At 36.2% G+C, this 22199-nt stretch overlaps 1 protein-coding gene across 12 annotated transcripts in view; it reads left to right on the plus strand.

Annotated features, from left to right (window-relative positions):
• Nucleotides 1-22199, plus strand: part of DZIP3 (DAZ interacting zinc finger protein 3) — a 129841-nt gene that overhangs the window by 6837 nt on the left and 100805 nt on the right. For 6 of the 12 annotated variants that reach the window (XM_059885564.1, XM_059885585.1, XM_059885597.1 and 3 more), the window contains exons 2-7: nucleotides 7463-7564; nucleotides 10863-10925; nucleotides 11357-11426; nucleotides 13787-13942; nucleotides 19476-19592; nucleotides 22079-22159. In XM_059885564.1, the coding sequence (XP_059741547.1) occupies nucleotides 7533-7564; nucleotides 10863-10925; nucleotides 11357-11426; nucleotides 13787-13942; nucleotides 19476-19592; nucleotides 22079-22159 (519 nt within the window). In that variant the 5' untranslated portion in view covers nucleotides 7463-7532. Of the gene's footprint in view, nucleotides 1-5406; nucleotides 5557-5577; nucleotides 5816-6680; nucleotides 6759-7462; nucleotides 7565-10862; nucleotides 10926-11356; nucleotides 11427-13786; nucleotides 13943-19475; nucleotides 19593-22078; nucleotides 22160-22199 lie in introns of those variants that run through there. The other 6 variants (NM_001076092.2, XM_059885566.1, XM_005201337.5 and 3 more) reach the window with 4 other exon arrangements.

Raw genomic sequence — 22199 nt, forward strand, 5'->3', positions numbered from 1 at the left:
TGAGTTTAAACTGATGTCTTTAGCCCTTGTTGTTTACTATCTCACATGTGAGAGTGCTGAAGCCACAAAACTCCTGCTTTACTCTTTTCAAAGCCACCAAGTATGACTGTTTCTATTTGACTGACAGACAGATTAATAGTTAAAATTTTGGTTCAAAGAAACTCCCATAAAAATGTCTTGAGTTATTCCTAGAAAGTGTCCTCTTTGTAGTTTCTTCAGCCTTGGAGTGGTTACTGTACTATATGTGGCCAGAACATCTCACATCTCCAGTTACAGGAGTGTTTTAGAATTCTTTTGGTAAAGTCTAGCAGAAGTGATAACTAGCATTGTCAGAATTTGCTTTAGTAACAGACCTGAAATACATTTAATTCAGTGCTGAAATAGAAATCCAGCTTTGTAAAGTAGCTTTCAAAATTTGACCAAGTTGCATGTTCAGGATTGTTTATTGCAGCATTGTTTATAATACCAAAAAAAAATATATAAAACCCACATACAAACACAAACTGGATACAATTGAAGTATTTATCAATAGTGGTCTGGTAAATAGTTTCATTTATACAATGGGATATCATGCAGTTTAAAGAATATGGCAGATTCATATGTGTTGATATGAAAACTGCAAGGTGCCAAATATATGCAGATTAAACTGCCAATTGTTATCATGTAGGATATATTTGAAAGATGTTTTTGACCCATTTTCTTAAGTCTCATTATTACTATTCCTTTTCATATAATAGCTTTTCTCCAAGGTAGAGAATTGGAAGGAAAGTGAACTGATTTTGCCATAAATTTAAATGCAATTAAATGAAGATGATGATAGTAACAAATATAGTCCTTACTATGTTCAGTTACATGTTTTAAAACATTTACTCTTTGCAACCACCCTGTGAATCATGGATCAATTTTCCCCCTATTTTTCAAATAAGGAAACTAAAGTACGGAGATGTTCATTCCACTTAAGGTTTCATGGTTAAATGTGTTGAAGCTGACTTGTACACTCTTATAAACTGGCTCCAGTGTCTCTTGTGCTCTTAGCTACGAATCCTGTGCAACCTCTCAACTTTTCACACTGATGGAAACTAAATGAGATACTTTATCATTTCTCTTTTTTGTAGACAAATGATTTGTTGTGTTTATACATGATACCTGAGTCCGGAAGATCCCCTGGAGTAGGAAATGGCAGCCCTCTCCAGTATTCTTGCCTGGAAAATTCCATGGACAGAAGAGCCTGGCAGGCTACATTCCATGGGGTGATAGAGTCAGATGTGGCAGAGCACACACACACGTACATGATACCTAATCACAGGATTTTTTTTTTTTAATTGCTGAGAACAATCTATATTCATTTAGTTAGCCTTTTCATTTTAATTCATTTAATAGGTAGTTCTGAGCTGTGGGCAATTTTGTCCCCTGAAGGACATCTGGCAGTGTTTGGTGATGTTTTTGATTGCTACAATGGGACTGAGGTGAGAGAGAGTTGCTACTGTCATACACTGGCTAGCTAGGCATGTTTCTGAACATGCTAAAAATGCATAGGACAACTTCTCGTAACCAAGATTTACCCAGCCCAATATTTTTTTTTTTTCAAGCTAGTAACATTAAGAAAGATGAACGTTATTTTTACTGCTTTTTTTACACTGTTATTATGCACTTTTCCCACCTGGCAATGTGTTATCTGTAAGTGCCACAACTGATACGGCTAGCAAATTCATGGGACCATAGGACATCCACCCATACATTGAAATGTAAACTTGTTGGCCAGGTGGAGCCTCTAACTTGGTCAAGTAACAAGAGTTAAAATGAGCATTTAAGTGGATATAAAGACAATGTAAATATATACAGTTTAAGGAGGTGACAGTGCTACAAGGTAAATGTTTGAATGATTAAAAAATTATAAACAATAGTTGTGCCTACTTTTTTGTGAATAGCACAGCTTTAAAAATAGGGAAAGGAAACTCTTAAATTAAAAAAAACTTGTTATAATTCCATGAGAGGAAAAGTGGGTGATGGAACCTCAGAAAGGGGCAGCAGTAAAAAAGATATTTTGCTGCTTCAGGATATGAATGGCAGTACCTTATTTTCAACCAGTAAAGCAACATGCAGGTAAAATCATTTTGGTTAGTGGATAAAGGTGTGCTTTAAATCGACACTAAACTTTAGCTTGCCCTGTGGTCAGCCAGCCAGACCTGAATAGTTCCTGTTGAAGGGCAGTTCCTCAATTCCAAAAAGGCAGAGTAAATGTTTCATTTCCTGCTGACAAGGAAAGTCTACTGAAATGAATACACATGGGGAAACTGGATTCACCCTTTCCCCCATGTTAACCCTGATTTTCAGAGAAGGCACTGGCACCCCCCTCCAGTACTCTTGCCTGGAGAATCCCATGGATGGAGGAGCCTGGAGGGCTGCAGTCCATGGGGTCTCGAAGAGTCGGACATGACTGAGCGACTTCACTTTCACTTCACTTTCCTGCATTGGAGAAGGAAATGGCAACCCACTCCAGTGTTCTTGCCTGGAGAATCCCAGGGACGAGGGAGCCTGGTGGGCTGCCGTCTATGGGGTCACACAGAATCAGACACGACTGAAGTGACTTAGCAGCAACCCTAATTTTAAAAGTATCCTTTAGCCTCTTCTAGAATAGTGAGAACTTTTGATTATTTCAGAAGTACAGTGGTAACTTTGCAGGCCGGCTGCTTCCTTTCTGTTGCTAGGCATTTATACCTTCTTTCCCAAGAAAGGCTGTAAAGTGCTACTGCTGCCGGTTTTGCCTGTGGGGCTTGCCACATGGCAGCTCAGCTCCTGGGAAATGATGGGATTAATGATCAATTCTGGAAAACCTTTCACCATAGATATTAAGAAGAGGTGGCAAGAATACACAGAAGAACTATACAAAAAAGGTCTTCATGACCCAGATAACCACAATGGTGTGATCACTCATCTGGAGCCAGACATCCTGGAATGTGAAGTCAACTGGGCCTTAGGAAGCATCACTACGAACAAAGCTAGTGGAGGTGATGGCATTCCAGTGGAGCTATTTCAAATCCTGAAAGGTGATGCTGTCAAAGTGCTGCACTCAATATGCCAGCAAATCTGGAAAACAAAGCAGTGGCCACAGGACTGGAAAAGGTCAGTTTTCATTCCAATCCCAAAGAAAGGCAATGCCAAAGAATGCTCAAACTACCGCACAATTGCAATCATCATCTCACACACTAGCAAAGTAATGCTCAGAATTCTCCAAGCCAGGCTTCAGCAGTACATGAACTGTGAAATTCCAGATGTTCAAGCTTATTTTAGAAAAGGCAGAGGAACCAGAGATCAAATTGCCAACATCCACTGAATCATCGAAAAAGCAAGAGAGTTCCAGAAAAACATCTACTTCTGCTTTATTGACTATGCCAAAGCCTTTGACTGTGTGGATCACAACAAACGGTGGAAAATTCTGAAAGAGATGGGAATACCAGACCACCTGACCTACCTCCTGAGAAATTTGTATGCAGGTCAGGAAGCCACGGTTAGAATTGGACATGGAACAACAGACTGGTTCTTAATCAGAAAAGGAGTACATCAAACATCAAGGCTTTATATTGTCACCCTAGTCATTATATGCAGAGTGCCTCCTGTGAAATGGCAGGCTGGTTGAAGCACAGACTGAAATCAAGATGCCCAGGAGAAATATCAATAACCTCAGATATGCAGATGATACCACCCTTATGGCAGAAAGTGAGGAAGAACTAAAGAGCCTCTTGATGAAAGTGAAAGAGAAGAGTGAAAAGGTTGGCTTAAAACTCAGCATTCAGAAAACTAAGATTATGGCATCCGGTCCCATCACTTCATGGCAAATTGATGGGGAAAGCCATGGAAACACACTTTATTTTCTTGGGCTCCAAAATCATTGCACATGGTGACTGCAGCCATGAAATTAAAAGATGCTTGCTCCTTGGAAGATAAGCTATGGCCAACCTAGACAGCATATTAAAAAGCAGAAACATTACTTTGCCAACAAAGGTCCATCTAGTCAAAGCTATGGTTTAGCCAGTAGTCATGTATGAATGTGAGAGTTGGACTGTAAAGAAAGCTGAGTGCTGGAGAATTGATGCTTTTGAACTGTGGTGTTGGAGATGATTCTTGAGAGTCCCTTGGACTGCAAGGAGATCCATCCAGTCCATCCTAAAGAAAATCAGTCCTGAGTATTCACTGGAAGTTTGATGCTGAAGCTGAAACTCCAATACTTTGGCCACCTGATGTGAAGAACCGATTCATTGGAAAAGCCCCTGATGCTGGGAAAGATTGAAGGCAGGAGGAGAAGGGGATGACAGAGGATGAGATGATTGGATGGCATCACCGATGTGGTGGACATGAGTTTGAGTAGGCTCCGGGAGTTGGTGAAGGGACAGGGAAGCCTGGCGTGCTGCAGTCCATGGGGTCCGCAAAGAGTCAGACACGACTGAGCAAGTGAACTTAACTGAATCATCCTGTCTCCTGGAAAACCTTTCACCACAGAGATTGATATCAGGTTGTATTTTAAAGCAGGCTGAAAAAGAAAGCCATTAGCCTTTTTAAACTCTTAATTTAGGATCCAAATACATTTTAATTTATTGATTAATTTTATAATCTTTTCTTTTTCAAACTGTACACTGAATAGCTTAGTAGAGGCCTTCCATTCTCTCTGCCTTATTGCCAGAGGGTTTTCCTCCTTTTCAGCCTCACTATGATCTATGCAAACAGCTACTAACTGAAGGAGAGCTTATCAGAAAGGGGAATATCCAGGCCTGAGTTTTTAAATTCAGAAAATGAGAGGATTATTTTTTCTAGGAGAGGCATACTTTGTATGCTCTGGCTATGAAATGTCAGGTTTTGTTTTTTTTTTTAATTAAAATAACAGGGAGGCTAAAGAAACCATAAAAACAGTTTGATCACAGTCCTACAATTTTCAAAGCCATGTCCTTTTCTGTACAGCTTTATTAAGAGATAAAGCAGATCTGAGTTTGTGTGAAAGAATAGCAAGTTTTATCCAACCTTTCTCTGCTTCATTATTGGCTTTAGTTTGTATCTTTGTATTTGAATAGAGAACACAAATTTTAATAGACATATGACTTTGTATACTGAGTTTTTGAAATAAAACTAAAAGTAGAAAATAATATACCTAGGAGAACTGTATTGTATAGGCGAGTTATGTAAATACTGACAGCAAGAAGTGTTTTATTAGGTATGGGCAGGAAATGGGTGTTAGAAAGCTCCATTGTAAATGATGGAGTTTAGTGGAAGTCTGTAAATCTTTGCATTTGTACTCTGATTAAGAAATATCAGCTAGCATTGAATTGTTAGAGAATTATCCTTGTTTCTCAAGCCTTTTTGTGTAACTTAGAACTGGTATGTGTTACTGGCTCAGTCGTGTCTGACTCTTTGCAGCCCCATGGACTGTAGCTTGCCAGTCTCCTTTGTCCATGGGATTCTCCAGACAAGAATACTGGAGTGGGTTGCCATTCCCTTCTCCAGGGGATCTTCCCAATGCAGGGATTGAACCTGGGTCTCCCGAATTGCAGGCAGATTCTTTACCAGGTGAGCCAACAGGAAGTAAAGTCTCTCAGTTGTGTCCGACTTTGTAAGACCCCATGGACTGTAGCCTACCAGGCTCCTCTCATGGGATTTTCCAGGCAAGAGTACTGGAGTGGGTTGCCATTTCCTTCTCCAGAGGATCTTCCCCACCCAGGGATCGAACTCAGGTCTCCTGCGTTGTAGGCAGACACTTTACCATCTGATGCTCTGATGTGAAGAGCTGACTCATTTGAAAAGACCCTGATGCTGGGAAAGATTGAAGGTGAGAGGAGAAGGGGACGACAGAGGATGAGGTGATTGGATGGCATCACGGAATCAGTGGACATGAATTTGAGTAATCTCTGGGAATTGGTAATGGACAGGGAGGCCTGGTGTGCTGCAGTCCATGCAGTCGCAAAGAGTTGGACATGACTGAGTGACTGAATTGAACTGAACCATGCAATAGTTTTATATACTTTTACTGTAATTCTTCCTCAGCTTGTGTACAGTGGGACCAGAAAGGGAAGCCAGCGTAACAGAGGGCAATAGAATTTGGAGACCTGAACCCTCAGTAAAAGAGATCAAATGGGACTGACTTTGGAAGAATTGGCTTTGGGATAGTTAAATTAGAGAGTAATAAAAGATGTAGATACGCTGCTACTGCTGCTGCTAAGTCACACAGTCGTGTCCGACTCTGTGCGACCCCATAGACGGCAGCCCACCAGGCTCCTCTGTCCCTGGGATTCTCCAGGCAAGAACACTGGAGTGGGTTGCCATTTCCTTCACCAGTGCATGAAAGTGAAAAGTAAAAGTGAAGTTGCTCAGTTGTGTCTGACCCTCAGCGACCCCATGGACTGCAGCCCACCAGGCTCCTCCATCCATGGGATTTTCCAGGCAAGAGTACTGGAGTGGGGTGCCATTGCCTTCTCCGGTAGATACGCTAATGATACTTTATTCCCCTTTAGTTTTCATTTATTTTGCCACAGTTTTTTTTTTTTTTATTCTTTCAGGAAACACCCACAACATCCAGTGATATTTGAATCAGAGAATATGCAAGAGTTCTTCACGTCTCTTGTCTCCTATTAATGGAGATTCATACAATTTTGAAGAAAAGTAGCTAAATGTTATTTTTTCTGTCTTTCTTTGAGATCGCTCAGTCGTGTCTGACTCTTTGCGACCCCATGGACTGTAGCTTTCCAGGCTCCTCCATCCATGGGATTTTTCAGGCAAGAATACTGGAGTGGGTTGCCATTTCCTTCTCCAAAATATTATTTTTAGACTAAGAAATGTTGAGGCTTGGGAGAAACCAACATGATTCTGTAAAGCAGTTATCCTTCAATTAAAAAAAAAAAGATTGTGTTAAAGAGGTACTTCTTATAACTGGGAAATAAATTATTACAAACCATTTGGGAAGCCATTTAGCAATATGCACCTAGAAGCTTAAAATATTTGTGTCTTTGACCTAGGAAATCTATTTCTGAGGATTTATAGTAAGGAATTAATCCCATTACAGGCAATGGAGTTTATCACAGTACTAATTATTTATTGAAAAAATGGGAAACACTAAATGTTCGACTATCAGGAAGTGGCTAAGGAAACCGCAGTCAATCAATTGTTATGTAGCCATTGAGAATGTTTACTAGGAGTATAAAATAACATGAAAAGTGCTTTTGATATAATTCAGTGAAGAAGCTACTGTGGTGTATTCCATATTCAATATGATTATAAATTGGTAAAATATACATATGCTTGTATATTAAAACATAGGCAATGATTTATATTATTTATGTTTAGATGATGAAACTATGTAATTTCACTTTCTTTTATAGCAGTTTCAAAATTTTCTTTAATGATTATATATTATTTAAGTAGTGGGGAAAAAGAATGAAATCCTCCTACCCTCCTACTAAAAACATTACTTTCCTTACAGCTTTAAACAGCAGTCGTAAAAGTCAGTCTTCAAGCCTTGGAATAAGATTTGCATAAGAATATTATGCAGCATGGATTCTCTACCAGAAGAATTTTTTGTGAGGTAAGGGATGGGCTGACAAAAACTGACTGTAGGTGTTACATTCTAAAAACACAACATTTGCCTTTCTCAGAAAATTTTGAGAAGCTAGTGTGAATGAGATACCCTTATATTTCAAGACAACTTAACAGTTTTTTAGTAGAGGATGTAAACTGGGTAAAATCTAATTTTAAAAAATTTCTCTAAGGACTTAGACCCTGACTCAATAGCTAAGAGTTGATGTGCCATAGCTTGCCACACTGGGGGCATTCACAACAAAGTAATGTTTTGTTTATCATTTAACAAGGATTTAAATAGATTTGGGACTTCCTTGGTGGCTCAGATGGTAAAGAATCTGCCTGCAATGTGGGAGACCTGTGTTTGATCCCTGGGTCAGAAAGATCCCCTGGAGAAGGGAATGGATACCCACTCCAGTATTCTTGCCTGGAGAATTCCATGACCAGAGGAGTCTTGCTGGGTATAGTCCATGGGGTCGCAAAGAGTTGGACACGACTGAGAAAGAAACACTAAATAGACTTACTTTCTGCCACACATTGTTTTGAATGCTTTTACAAACTTTAACCCATATAAACCTCATAACAACTCTAAGAGGGAATGCTATTATTTTTTCCATTTTATATAAAGTATCCTTAGTATAACACAGAAGACTACTAAGTGGTTCAACTGGGCCTAGGCTAAATGTCAATCTCTCCCCTCCAATTAGGGAAAGTTCATCCTGCTTAGACCTTTCCCATAAAATAGCAAAGAGCTGGTTAGTATTGGAGGTCTCCTTCTCACCTTGCCCTATCTCATATAATAAGCAATGTGTTGTTTTTGCAAATATTTAATTACCTCCTTGACACTTAGGGAATAAGACTAAAATAAAATATCTGTACTTAGATAGCATCACTGACTGAATGGACATGAATTTGAGCAATCTCCTGGAGATAGTGAAGGACAGAGGAGCCTGGTGTGCTACAGTCCACGGGGTTGCAAAGAGTTGGACATGACTTAGCAATTGAACAACAACTTAGAATTATAATATAGTCAGAAGATATATAAAAAGTTGTTTTATATTTAGGCAAAATGCATGCGTAAGTATTATAGTAGAAATGCTGTGCCTGTATATAGAATGAAACACTAATTGATGGGGGGGTTCAGTGGGTTTTTACAAGGTGACATTTGGACTGAGCTTTAAAGGATAAAGATAGCTTTTGATGAATGTAGAAGCAGGGCACATGGGAGGTTGTTTAGCTGAGGAAACAGCAAGAAAAAAGTATTTAAGATAAATTATTGGGGAGGAGTTTGACTCCTGATGAGTTAGCTTTATTTTGTTCAGAGTTATGAGAAAAGGGGCAGAGGAGAAGTAAAGATAGGTTGAAGGTTTGTAATGATCACAAGGAAATATGTACTGTTAAGTAACATGGAGATCACAAAAGGAGAACAGTTTTAATGTGTGTTGAGAAAGTAAGTGAGGACAGATAATGAGTTCAACTTTAGCTATGAACAGATTGAGGTGTTGCTAAGATAGTCTTATGGAGATTGTCAAATAGGTGGATGGAAATATGTAGCTGTAACATCAAAGAACAATTAAGGTTGCAGATACAGATTTGTGAATCATTGGAATGGGTTATTATTTGAATTCATGGAAGTTTGCTTACTTATTTGTTTGTATATTCATACATTCAATAAATATTTGAGTACCTACTTTATATAAGATGTTGAGCTGGAGACTTGAAGGTAAAAATAGTGAATAAGAAGAACCTGATTCCTATTTGAGGGTGTTTATTCATGGGCATTAATGAGATTGATTTAAATAGAAAATGTAGTAAGAAGAAAGAGGGCTAAATATGGAACATTACTATATGCTATATATGTATATTTCAGGTTTATTATTATAGCAAAATTTCAGCTTTTCCTAGCAGCAGAGTAAAGTACACAGATGGTAGAAGTAGCAGAAGAGCAAAAAAAAAAAAAAAAAAATACTAGTCTTGCACTTTGTTTTAGCTTTGCTGCTTTCTAGTGTATGACTTCTCTGGGCATTAATTTACCCATCAATAGAATAAAGTAGATGCCATATATGACCACTGGGGTACCGTCCTGATCTAAGACATGGGGAGCATGGTTTGATAGTGTTAACATATGCAGTTCTATGTAAATATTATTAAAATAATATTAAAGTAAATGAAAGGAAGAGGGCTAGCCAGTGGTACAAACTGATAAGTGGACAGCTGAGGGGCTAGGAGAAGAAACAATAGCAGCAAAGGATGTAGAGGTTTTCAAGGAGGGTTGGAATATATGATGTATTATGTTAAATAATACAGAAAGGGTCACTAAATGAGGACCCAAGACAAAGCTACTGGAGTAGCAAATAGAATTTCATTAGCAACTTTTATTAGAGCACTTTTAATGTTGTGGAGCAAGTGCAGATTAGTCAAATTTTCACATCAAAATTTGTTATGGAACCGATGGAACATATCGAAGCTCATGTTCCACACTTTTGTTTAAGAAGTTCTGAAGTAGGGTTTGGACATCTGGATGTTTCCAGAGCTTCACAGATAATTTTAATATGCATTAAAATCTGGGACTGAGAACTACTGGGTTAAGGAATAAATGATCCTGAAGTGGAGTCAACAGGTATAATATACCTTTCAAGAACATTTTGTACTCTCTCAAACCTTAACAGGCTTCGGAAGACTGCTTAGTATTTTTCATTCCTTGATAACACAAATGCCTTGTGTTCCCTTTGGAATGGGGCTTAGAAGTGCAGGAAAAAATGGTTAACAGGTTTCTTTTTACCATGACATTTTAAAGGGCACTGACTCCTGTTGTGAAATATTGTTTGTGTGTATAAATCAGCTTTTGTTGTAATGTTCACTGTGTAGACAGTTCTATACTGTTTATCTGTCCCAGTTTTCCCTGACAAAATCAGTTAGCACATAGTGGATGATAAATGATTGTCAGTCAAATGAGTATATAAATGTAAAGTGAAATAGGATATTTACAAAGTACAATTCTGAATAAATCAATTGTACAAAGTACAATTCTGAATAAATCAGTTGAGGTTTCTCCCTCAGTTTTCTCTCTGCTAGAATATAGAATTAAGCAGATTATATAAATCATATATGACCCTATGTTATGGTTCTCAGATCTTGTGTCATGGTTCTGTATGCAGGCAAAAGCAATTTTATAAATAAATTTTTGGTTCAATAAACAATACTGCATATGTTCACATTTCAAGTACATGTCAAAAGCAAAACTTGTTATTCCTTTCTACAGAAATAGTTAAATAATTTCTAAATATGATACTGTTCTATTTCAGTTACAAAAGCCACTTTGGAAAACCAGATAATCTTGATGCTAAGAAGCTGGAAAAAAAAACTATGTAAGATAGACACTTCCCAAACCTTAATTATTTTTATAAACATACACACACCTGCACACACAAAACAAAATATCAATCTTTTTTTTCCTTTACACTGAAACAGTGCTATAAAGTTAATTTTTCCCATTATTTTGATCTATTGTGTGTTTGTTAAAGATGAAAATTTTTTTACATCAGTTTTCTGTTCTCTCTGCCACCATCCAGTAAGGACTTGGAATAATTTCTTTTCTTTGTTGTGAGTCCTTAAAGAGAGATAGCATGTACCACTATTACCAGGCTTTGGTACGTATTGTTTACACTTTTGAAACTTTCAGGCAAAAATTCATATGTTAGAGTCTTTACTAATACAGGCAAAAATTCATCAAAAATTTTTAATTGTGTTCTTTCTAAAGAGATGCTCTGAATATACCTTTCTTTTTCATTTAAAATAGGCATCTTCCTCTGGAAGAGCAGGCTACAGAGGAAACCAAGAAAAAGATAGACAAATCAACTGATCAACTGGTAAGAGAAAATTTAGTTAACTAATGTTGTGTAAGAATAGAATACTAAATCTAATCAGTTTAATTATCTGCTAAAAGTTTTCCTACCTATGTGGTCATCACTAAATCTTTTTTTCATAATTGATATTTGTGTCTCAAAGTTATTATAAACATCCATCCTCACTGTAAGTTAAAATTAGTAGATAAGTGAATTGACTTGCCCAGAAACATCACAATAATCAGTTTTAAGATATCTCTTATTTATCCTTTTAAGCAAAATTCAAACAAGATGAACACTATACACATAGCAAGAAAACATACACAAAGAATTTTATTTAGTAAGAAATTTCGTTGATGTGTTTCGGAAGTTAATTCTTTTTCCTGTTTTTATTTTTACTATCAGAACCTCCAGTTCTAAATGAATAACTTAATTATACACTAATACAAAGTGCTTGTTACCAGCAACTAGTAGATTAAAAGATACGTTTGTGAATGCCATATGTATTTATATTTAGTGAAGCCTTGATGAGAGATATTTGTTTGATAGATTCTTTTTAATGCAGTTTTTACTTTCGACATAGTTTTATACAATGAATGATGTCCACTTGTTAATAAAGTTTATAAAAGTTGTCTAGTAACTTAGAAAAATATATAAACATAACATAACTATAGTATTCACCTGCATAAGGTTATTAAAATAATGTTGCAGAGAAGATACAACATGTGCAAATATACATAGGGATGTACACTTGGTCTAGGGGGACTGGATCCAGAAAAGCCATTTCTAGATATAGATTTCAGAACACATGGGCAAAGGAGGTAGAAAGTTTAAGTTGACTTTGGCTTAGATGCTAAATCTATTTTGCAAAAATAGATTGAGTACCAACTATTTTGACAACTTAAAAATTAAATTGTGTTTATAATAAGATTATTTAACAAACATGAAGCTTATAGTATTTCCTGTTGAAAACATTTTATTCATGCCATGATCTTACTTGTGTACCAATTTGATAATTAGTCTTAGATGATTCTGCAATGACTTTTGACTGCAGAATTGATCTTTACTTTGAAATACATGCACTGTTGACAATGATCATTCTTTGTAAAAGTTTGTTTGGTTATTTTTTAGAAGCTCTTTTTAATTAGCATTTTGAAATATTTCAGACCTACCAATAAAATTGTAAGAATACAGTGAACACATATAGTCCTTACTGAGATTTAGCAAACTGTTAACATTTCCTACATTTTTGCATGTAAATATAATGAAGTGTACCATAAAATGCAAGATGTATTTGTTTGGTGTTGTAGGTGGTGAAGGAATCTCAATTTAAGACTCAAACCCAGAAGGGGAGAGGAGGAGGAGGAGGAGTCCTGCATTAGACCTTATTTTTTTCTGGGTAGTTCCAGGTCTATTAGAAACCTGGCAGTCAGAGTCACCCCATACCAGTGACTGTTTTGCCTTCTCAGTGACTCTACATGGCCTCTGCAGTAAAAATGTTTTTATATACATAGGTCAGTGGCTGCATATTCATAATCCCAAAGTTTCAGCAGGGTGTAAGAACTGTGGTATCTTGTTAAGGTTTGAAGGAAGGCCATCATCCATCCGTTCCAGGACATTTATTCATTTCTGTTGCCCACTCGTTTCTCACAATTAATGTTAATAGAAAATTCAGCAAGACTTGACTATATAGCTATCAGTTAACCATTAATTACAGCTTTATTAAGTCTACAAGGATCAGTTCCTGAAGTCCCAAGATTATTACTATTTATTCAGCTCTGACTGAATTGAGGTTAGGTATAGATTATATTGTGCTAATTAATTATAATTTAAAGTATTACAACTGCATTCATTTTCAAATTGCTGTATGTAGTAGCTGAAGCATTAGTCACATAATGTAAAAAGCACTGTTGGAGATACTTTTCATATTATTTTGTAGAATAACCTATTTAATATTTTAAACTTAGCATTTTTTATGCCTTTAAATGGACTAATTCACTACATGCTGTGTATTTCTCAAGGGCAATCATTTTTTGAGGCTTAATTCACATTTAAGCCTAAAATCATTCATGTTTCCCATCCTGCCACAATAAAAAAAGATATAATTATTCCCATCTTTGAATCTATGCTTTGTTTATAACTTATAAATGCGTTTATAATGGGCTTCTGTAAATTAAACCTTCTAGAGTTTTGATCTTAAACTTCTGGCTGTGTTTTACATTCCTTGAGAACAGAGAGAATGTCTTATGGGGATTTTCTGTAGTCTGTCAAAGTGATCACATATAGCATGGAAAGGTACTTTAAAAAAAATATGTCAACTGGTTTTAATATTGGAGTAAATAAGATCATGAATAATGGTGTAAATTTTAAAAAATGTTGTCTAGGACAAACAGGAAAATGACACACCTACTGATCTTATCCCTGGTAACCTACTATTAGAAGTGAAGAAATTATTAAATGCAATTAACACTCTACCAAAAGGTGTGGTTCCTCACGTCAAGAAGTTCTTACAAGAAGATTTTTCCTTCCAAACTATGCAGGTAAGATAATAATTTGGTATTTGGGGCAGAAGTATAGCTCTCTATATATGACACACTGTGTTCCTTTACTGTCACACTACTGTCATACTCACACCACTTCTGACACTAAATATGTGGCTTTAGTCCCACACCAGTCAATTCTCCAGCATTCTCTGGGTGTCCTACAAGTCACTTCAGTTCTGACACTATCTACCTAGAGTTATCATCCAATCCCACAAGTTAAGAGCCCAGTCTAAGACTGCTCCCCTTCAGATGCCAATCACCTGTCCTCGATTTTCCCAGTACTTATGACTGGCTGGCTATCCATTGGCCAGTCAGTGAACACTTGTATACTCAGCTATGGTCCCTCTTGAGTGCAGTAGTTTGCTAGAACAGCTCACAAAACTAGGGGAAACACATTTACCAGTTAATTACATGATAAAGGATGTGATTTATAGAGGATACAGCTGAACAATCACATGAAGAGATACATAGGGCAAGGAAGGGTCTCAAGTTCAGGAACTTCTCTCCTTTTGGAGTTCGGGTTCACCATTCTCCTGGCATGTACAAACGGGAAGTTCTTCAAACCCCATAATCTTAGAATTTTTACAGGGACTTCATCATGTAGGTATGTTGATGTATTAATTATTAATCTGTCTTCCAGCTTCCCTCTCCTCTTTAGGGGTATGGTGCTAAAAGTTCCAAATTTCTAATCATGGCTTGATCTTTCTGGTGCCTAAGTGTCCATCCAGGAGTCCACCAAGAGTTACCACTTTAGAACAAAAGACACTGTCTTCCCTGTCATCCAGGAAATTCCATGGGTTTTAGGAGCTATGTGCCTAGAACCAGAGTCAAAGACCAAATATTGGCAGGAACTGGGGACAGATCAATATTTGTATTTCTTATTACTTTACAATGACCCTTCCTCCCTCCCTCCCATCCATTCTCATTCTCTCTCTCCCTTTCCTCTTTCTGTCCTCTTCCTTCCCTTTCTTTCCTTCTTTCTTTCCTTCTTTCTTTACTATAACAGTGACACTAAGTTCTTGAAACTATCTTACACCTTATGAAGGGCTTTGGTTTCAGCTTAGACTTTTATTAATTAAATAAAATTGATGCTAGGCTTTCAATAGTAATAGTAAGGATGTGGGTTAGTAGCTTATAAGCTATTACTAGCTTATAAGGTCTAGGGTTGAATTCTAATAATGGGCAACATACTGTTCTGGAAGAGGGAACTGCTTTCAGTTTTCCAAATTTGTAAAATGCTGATGGCTTTTTAAAAATATAAAATGTAAAGAAAATAATAAGACTTCTGGATTTTTAATGAGATAAATATTCTAGAGAATAGATTGTTGATTTGCATCTTATAGTTTTTCTAGATAATTTGTGAAGCTTTTGACACAAGATAGCCATTAGTTTGTAAATTAATGAAATTTCCCAAAGTTAAAGAAAATGATTATCTACTCTTCTTTGTGACAGTTAATTGGGGGAAGGAGACAACACCATAGGTGTCCTGAAAAGGCCACATTTATTTTTTCTGTGCAAGAATATATTATTAATTATTTCCATGAAACAAATTAATACTATTATGATTAAAAATTCAAAAAAGCTCTAAAAATATCCAAAGACTTTATGTACAATTATAACCTTAACTGAGGTAATATACCACAAATATGAATTCTGGATTGAAATTGATGGAATAATGCCACTTTTTCCCTCTCATCTTTTGAAAATCACCTAGAAACCACAATATGAAATAGAAATCAGTAGCCTTATTATATAAACAATAGCTAATTAGAAGGTAAGAATGAAAGAAAAGTACTACTGATGGCAACAAAAAAGATAAAGTACCCAGGAAAACACTTAAGAAGTACACAAGAAATAAATTGGTGTTTCTCAAAGTTTTTTCTAAGCCACTTACATGAACCTGTTCTGACCCCGATACTAGTCTCAAAGAATGAAAATCTATGGGGGTAGGTCTGGGAATCTACATTGTAGCAGGTACCATGAAACACCTATTTTTTCACATTTAAGTTTAGAAATAAATACTATATTAAAACAATATGTAAAAATTTCTAAGACTTTATTAAAAAGTAAGGTATGAAGACCTGAATGGGAAGCAATAGATATAGGAAGACACAGTGTGATAGAGATGCCAATTTTCCTGAAATTAAAATTTACAAATATCACAAAATTCCAAGAAAAATAACAAGAGGGTTTTCTATTTATTAAAAGCTAATTCTAAAGTTCAAATCAGAAATTAAAGGAAGAATAGCCAAGAAAATTATGAAAGCATTGTAGAAACAAAGGGCTGGGAGTTTGCCCACTTTGATGTTAAAACTTACCGTGAAGCTCTAATAACTAAAAGATTATGTTACTTGCTCTTGACTCTACAGACAAGTCTGGAAAATAGAAGAGAAATTCCAGAAGTAGACCCAAATATATTCAGGAATTTTATGTATAAGATAACAGGAATTGGTAATACTAAAGGGGAAATGAACCGATCAGCAGTCCCAGAGGGAGACTTTAACACAGCTGTCTTAATAAGTGATAGAACATGAACACAAAGCTAGTAGAACTGTAGCAAACGTAGTCTAATTTATTTGGTCTAATTCATTTATATATATGTAACATTGAACCCAACAGTGACAAAAAATATATTCTTTTTAAATACACATAGAATATTTACAAAAATTGACCGTGTGCTAGTTCATAAAGCAAGTCTCATCAAATTTCAAAGAATCAAAACATGCAGAGCATGTTCTCTAACATTTGTACAGTTGATTTAGAAATTAGTTACAGATATACAAACTAGAAAATCATTGTTCCTAAATTAAGATATATACCGCTAATCTAGTTAATCTAGGGGTCAAGTAAGTTAGCACATTGGACATTAGATACATTTTAGAACTAAAATATATGAAAAACATGTATCATAATTTGTGTTGTTAGATAAAAGCTGTGCTGCAAGGATTATTTGTAGCTTGAAATGCATATAGTAGAAAAAGAAGTAAGGTTGAATACCAGTCATCTAAACAAAATTCAAGAGTTTAAAGAAAGAACAGCAAATTAAAAGCAGAGTTTAAAAAAAGAATAAAGATAGCCAAATCTAATGAAATAGAATAAAACAAATGCCTGGTAAGAATGTTAAGAAAAAAGGCAAAAATAACCAAACTCGTAAATAAATGAACATGAAAGCTTCAATACAAATTCCATAGTCATCTACTTTATCTGAAGGGGATTAAGAGATACAGACTTACAGCTGTAAGATAAATAAGTCAAGGGGATATAATATACACCTAAGGAATATAGTCAATAATATTATAACAAGTTTGTATAATGATGAATGGTAACTGGTGGTATTGCAGTCATCATTTTATGAGGATGTCATAAGAAAAATGTCAAATCACCATGTTTCACCTGAAATATGTTTATTATAAGTCAATACAGAATTCTGGTACTTACAATGGCTGCCTGGGTTGGTTTCAGGCAACCTTCTTTTGAGAATAACTAGAAAAACAAGGCAGAATCTTTCTTAGTAATGATTATTTGTGCTTTTCTTACAGATCACTTAATTCAGCTAGGGATTGAGATGATTCCAAGTTTCACTTCTGTTCTATAAAGTGTCTGTTTGTGGCTTACCCTTTGTAGCAGATACTGTTGGTGCCCTGCCCATACTCCTTGGTCCCTTGAATCATTTCAGTATGCTCTGGACAGTTTCTAATTTTCAGTATCTACATCTCTATGCTTCAGGCTTTTTTTTTTTTTTTCTGAAACTGTATGCATGCATGCTTAGTCACTCAGTTGTGTCCAACTCTTTGCAACCCCGTGGACTGTAGCCCAGCAGTCTTCTCTGTCTATGGGATTTTCCAGGAAGAATACTGTGAGCAGGTTGCCATTTCCTAGGATCTACCCACCCAGGGATTGAACCCACATCTCCTGAGTCTTGTGCATTGGCAAAAATATTCTTTACCACTGTGCCACCTGGAACTGCAGAAAGCTATAATTCTCACAGAATTTTAGAGATCTCAAGGAATTAGTACTCTCCCTGACCTCAGAAAGCACACCATCAATAGCCTTGGGAATTACTATATAAAAAATCCCAGTTCTCTCTCTCCTTAAGTTGAATAACACTGAGGTTGAATTTTTCAATGGTTTCTGTTGTATTAACCCTAGTGAGCCACTGTGGTAACTAGCTTAATAACACACCTGTTAATTTAAAGCCTGCTTTCTCTTCCCTGATTCCCTTCTTCACTCCACTACCATTGTTCTCTGCACCTGTCAAATAAAGTACTTGCATTCATATCTTTGTGTTAGGGTCTGCTTCCAATTGGAACCAAAACAGACACTTTTACTCTAAGGGTAAATTTCTTCAGGATTCTAACCAAAAGAATAAGGTGTTTACCAGGGACCCTGTTCCTTGGTAGGTCATACACTCCCAATTTCCCTCCCAGCTCCACAACTTTGTTGAAAGCTTTGCCTAGCATTTCAACCTCTCAGCCACAACTGAATACAGCAGTTGCATTAAGAAAAAAAGTGGCTGCAAAATCAGTCTCTTGTCTCTGGGCCTTCCTTCTCTCTTGCATGTTGGCCCCATAGATTTTAATGCCTTGGTAGTCCATTGCTTTCAAAATTTAAAAAAAAAATTGTACTTTATTCAGCTTTTTAAAGTTCTGATTGAGAGGATTGCTCTGAAACTACCTAAACTGTTTGGCAAAGGTAGAGCTTCAGTGTTATATTTTATATACCTTCTCAGATTCAAGAGATATTCTTGAGTATATGAGTTAGATGAGTCTGAAATTCAGATGATAGTTCTGAGCTCAAAATATAAATTTGGAAAATGTCAATGTGTAGACACTATTTAAAAAGATGATGCTGTATTACTTTATCTAGGGATGTGTTTTGATAGAGAAAATTGAATGTTATGGAGACTGAAGTAAAGTATGTAGTTAACCTAGGAGAAGAACTGGAGAATATTGGAAACTGGAAACTGAGTTAAAGTATAGATTAAATTTCCGAATGTAATTTAAGCCAAGCACTTTGGGGTACAAGGCATTGGGGAATGGACACAGAGATAAGACATAGGTCTTCCTTTATTTCATCCATGTAAGTAACAAACTATGGTACATAATTTATATATTAACTTGGCTTCAATTAGATGACAGCATAAGATGATTTGCCCTGGTGTTGGTATTTTTAAAGCCAGCCTTCCTGCTTACTAGAGTTTTAGGGCTGGAAAGAAGTTTTTAGCTATGTTAGAGAATAGAAGGTATCAGCAGGAAGTGGGATTATGACTTTTCCTCTGAAGTAGGAGTGGACGTTACCAATTTTTTTGCAAAGTTGGTATTTAGTATTTTGAGGAAGTAGTTATAAAGATTTGTCAAATCCTTAAAAACAAACAAATATAAGAACAGTTTTGTCTAGGTTGTGTGGATTTTTTTAAGGCCTCTTTATTCTTTAGATTTTCTATGATTAGCATATATTATTTGTTTAATAAAAATAAATGTTGATATTTGTTGTAACTTAAGGAAATTTTTGACCAAATTATTTTTCACAGAGAGAAGTTGCAGCCAATAGCCAGAATGGGGAGGAAATTGTTCCTGCTTTGACCTTACGTTTCTTAATAACACGACTAGAAGCAGCACTTAAGAACATTCAAGCTACTAATTATACTGTAAGTGTTTTCTTTTGGAAGTTTGAAATAGTGGATTTGACAACATTTTTCAGTGAGAGAGCATCCAGTATATGCTTATTTTAAGGTGTAGGCCAATTTGTATTTTCCTTACTTACCTCTAGAAATACATATAAATTGATTTCTTGCATTTGTCTTGTACTTTCTCATGACCTCATCTCTTTAATGAGCCTATTCTAGTTTCCTTTCCTACCATAAAATTGTTCATCTTAAATAGAGAACTTTAAACTAGTATAAATGGGCTTTCCCAGTCAGACATGAGTTATGAACTTCAAAAACTACTTCTTCCTTTCCTCCTGATTAATAGACATCTGTTCTTTTTACTGATATTTCTTTAATTGAAGTGTGTTAATTTCTGTTGTACAGCAAAATGATTTGGTTATATATACTTTTTTAATATTTTTTCCATTATGATTTATCTCAGGATGTTGAATACAGTTCCTTTTACTATACAATAGGACCTTTTGTTTATCCTTTCTATACATAATTCTACTGATATTTCTGTATTTGTAAAAATTGGAACTTCTATTATCTGTGTAATCATGTGAGATACAATTGACAAGACATACATTTGAGGTCAAATGATACTTTAGAAATAGAGAAAAATCTGAGGAAACATAAACATTGCTTCAAAAATAAGAACCAATAGAACAGGACATAAAAGGAAAAGGCAGTTCTTTGAATAATTGGGTCAGTAAAGTAAGCTAAGTTTTGCATACGTGTAGAAGATGGATTAGAGTTATCTTCAAGCAAGGACTACCCAGACATCAAACAAAGTAGCCGAAGACACCACTCCCATATTATAATGGTGTACACAGAGATGGAAAAATGATCTTTTTTTTAGGACTTTCAGGATAGGTTCTAAGAGATGATATACACTGCTGCTGCTGCTAAGTTGCTTCAGTCATGTCCGACTGTGTGCGATCCCATAGACAGCAGCCCACCAGGCTCCCTTGTCCCTGGGATTCTCCAGGCAAGAACACTGGAGTGGGTTGCCATTACCTTCTCCAATGCATGAAAGTGAAAAGTGAAGGTGAAGTCGCTCAGTTGTGTCCAACTCTAGCGACCCCATGGATTGCAGCCTACCAGGCTCCTCCGTCCATGGGATTTTCCAGGCAAGAGTATTGGAGTGGGGTACCATTGCCTTCTGCGATCCTCTGTCTAAAATGTAACAAAATTCTGGACTCACAGAAGAAACTTCCTGATGTTCAGCATAAGTTGCTTCTTTGGCACAAACAGTCTAAGTACAGTGAGCCACCCCTGTTGGAGAACAATGGTAACACTCTTGAAATCCAGATTTCCAGACACCAGCCAAGGGTCAGACTTGAAAGCAGGTGTTTCAAAGGATAGCATTCTCAGGCCAGATATGATAAGGTTTTTTATGTACAGGTGTGTATTGGTTTCTGCCATTTTGTCACAAGTGTATATGTTTATAACCACTGCTGCAATCATGATAAAAGAACTGTATCATCACCATGAAAATCTTTTGCTGCCCCTTTACAGTCACATATACCTTTTACCATCCTCACTCTTCCTAATGCCCAATCTATATTCTCCATCTCTAATTTGGCATAGGCTGTTTTTAAATAAGGGCTTTCCAGATGGCACTAGTGGTAAAGAACCTGCCTGCCAATGGTGGAGACAAAAGATGCAGGTTTGAGCTCTGGGTCGGGAAGGTCCTCTGAAGGAGGACATGAAGGAAATATTTGTGTTTCAATTTTTCATTAAATAAGTGATAAACTTTGTTTATGACAAAGTTTGGTTCATAACGGAGAAGGCAATGGCACCCCACTCCAGTATTATAACAAAAGCACCCATGAACAGTAAAAGACTTTGTTAAGAGATCCTTGTGCTTTTTAAGCTGGATGGTAGATACTTGGGTATTTGTTATTATCTAAAGTGTTTCTAGAGGCTTCCCTGGTGGCTCAGATGGTAGAAAACCTGCCTGTAATGCAGGAGGAATGGGTTCAATCCCTGGGTCAGGAAGATCCCTTAGAGAAGGAAATGGCAACTCATTCTAGTATTCTTGCCTGGAGAATCCATGGACAGAGGAGCCTGGTGGGCTACAATCCAGGGGTTGCAAAAAGCTGGACACAACTGAGCCATTAACATAACAACAACAACAACAACAACAACAGAGTGTTCTTCACCTAAAATACAATGAGAAAAATGGAGAATTAGAATTTTTTGAAAAGTTTTAGTATAATAAATATTGATGGCATTTGCTTTTATTTTCTTTGCTCAAACTCTAATGTTTTATTTTGAGATTATTAACTGTCTTTCTTCTGGGTCTAATTATTAAATACATCTAAAATGAATTCTGTCATGATTATTAGATGATTGACAATAAAATGATAATTTAGCTCCTTTTAATAGTTATTAAATAGGCCAAGGGTATTTAATTAGCTTTCTATACTGAGAAGTAGCATAGTCTAAATAATCAACTAAGGTATATTTTATCTTTTTAGGCACATCAGATTAATATTGGTTATTACCTGACATTACTGTTTATGTATGGAGTAGCACTCACTGAAAGAGGAAAGAAAGAGGTATGTAGTATGTGTTATTTGTCCATTACAAATAAATCTT

The sequence above is a fragment of the Bos taurus genome, chromosome 1 (genome assembly GCF_002263795.3).
Source record: "Bos taurus isolate L1 Dominette 01449 registration number 42190680 breed Hereford chromosome 1, ARS-UCD2.0, whole genome shotgun sequence".
Lineage (NCBI taxonomy): Eukaryota > Metazoa > Chordata > Mammalia > Artiodactyla > Bovidae > Bos > Bos taurus.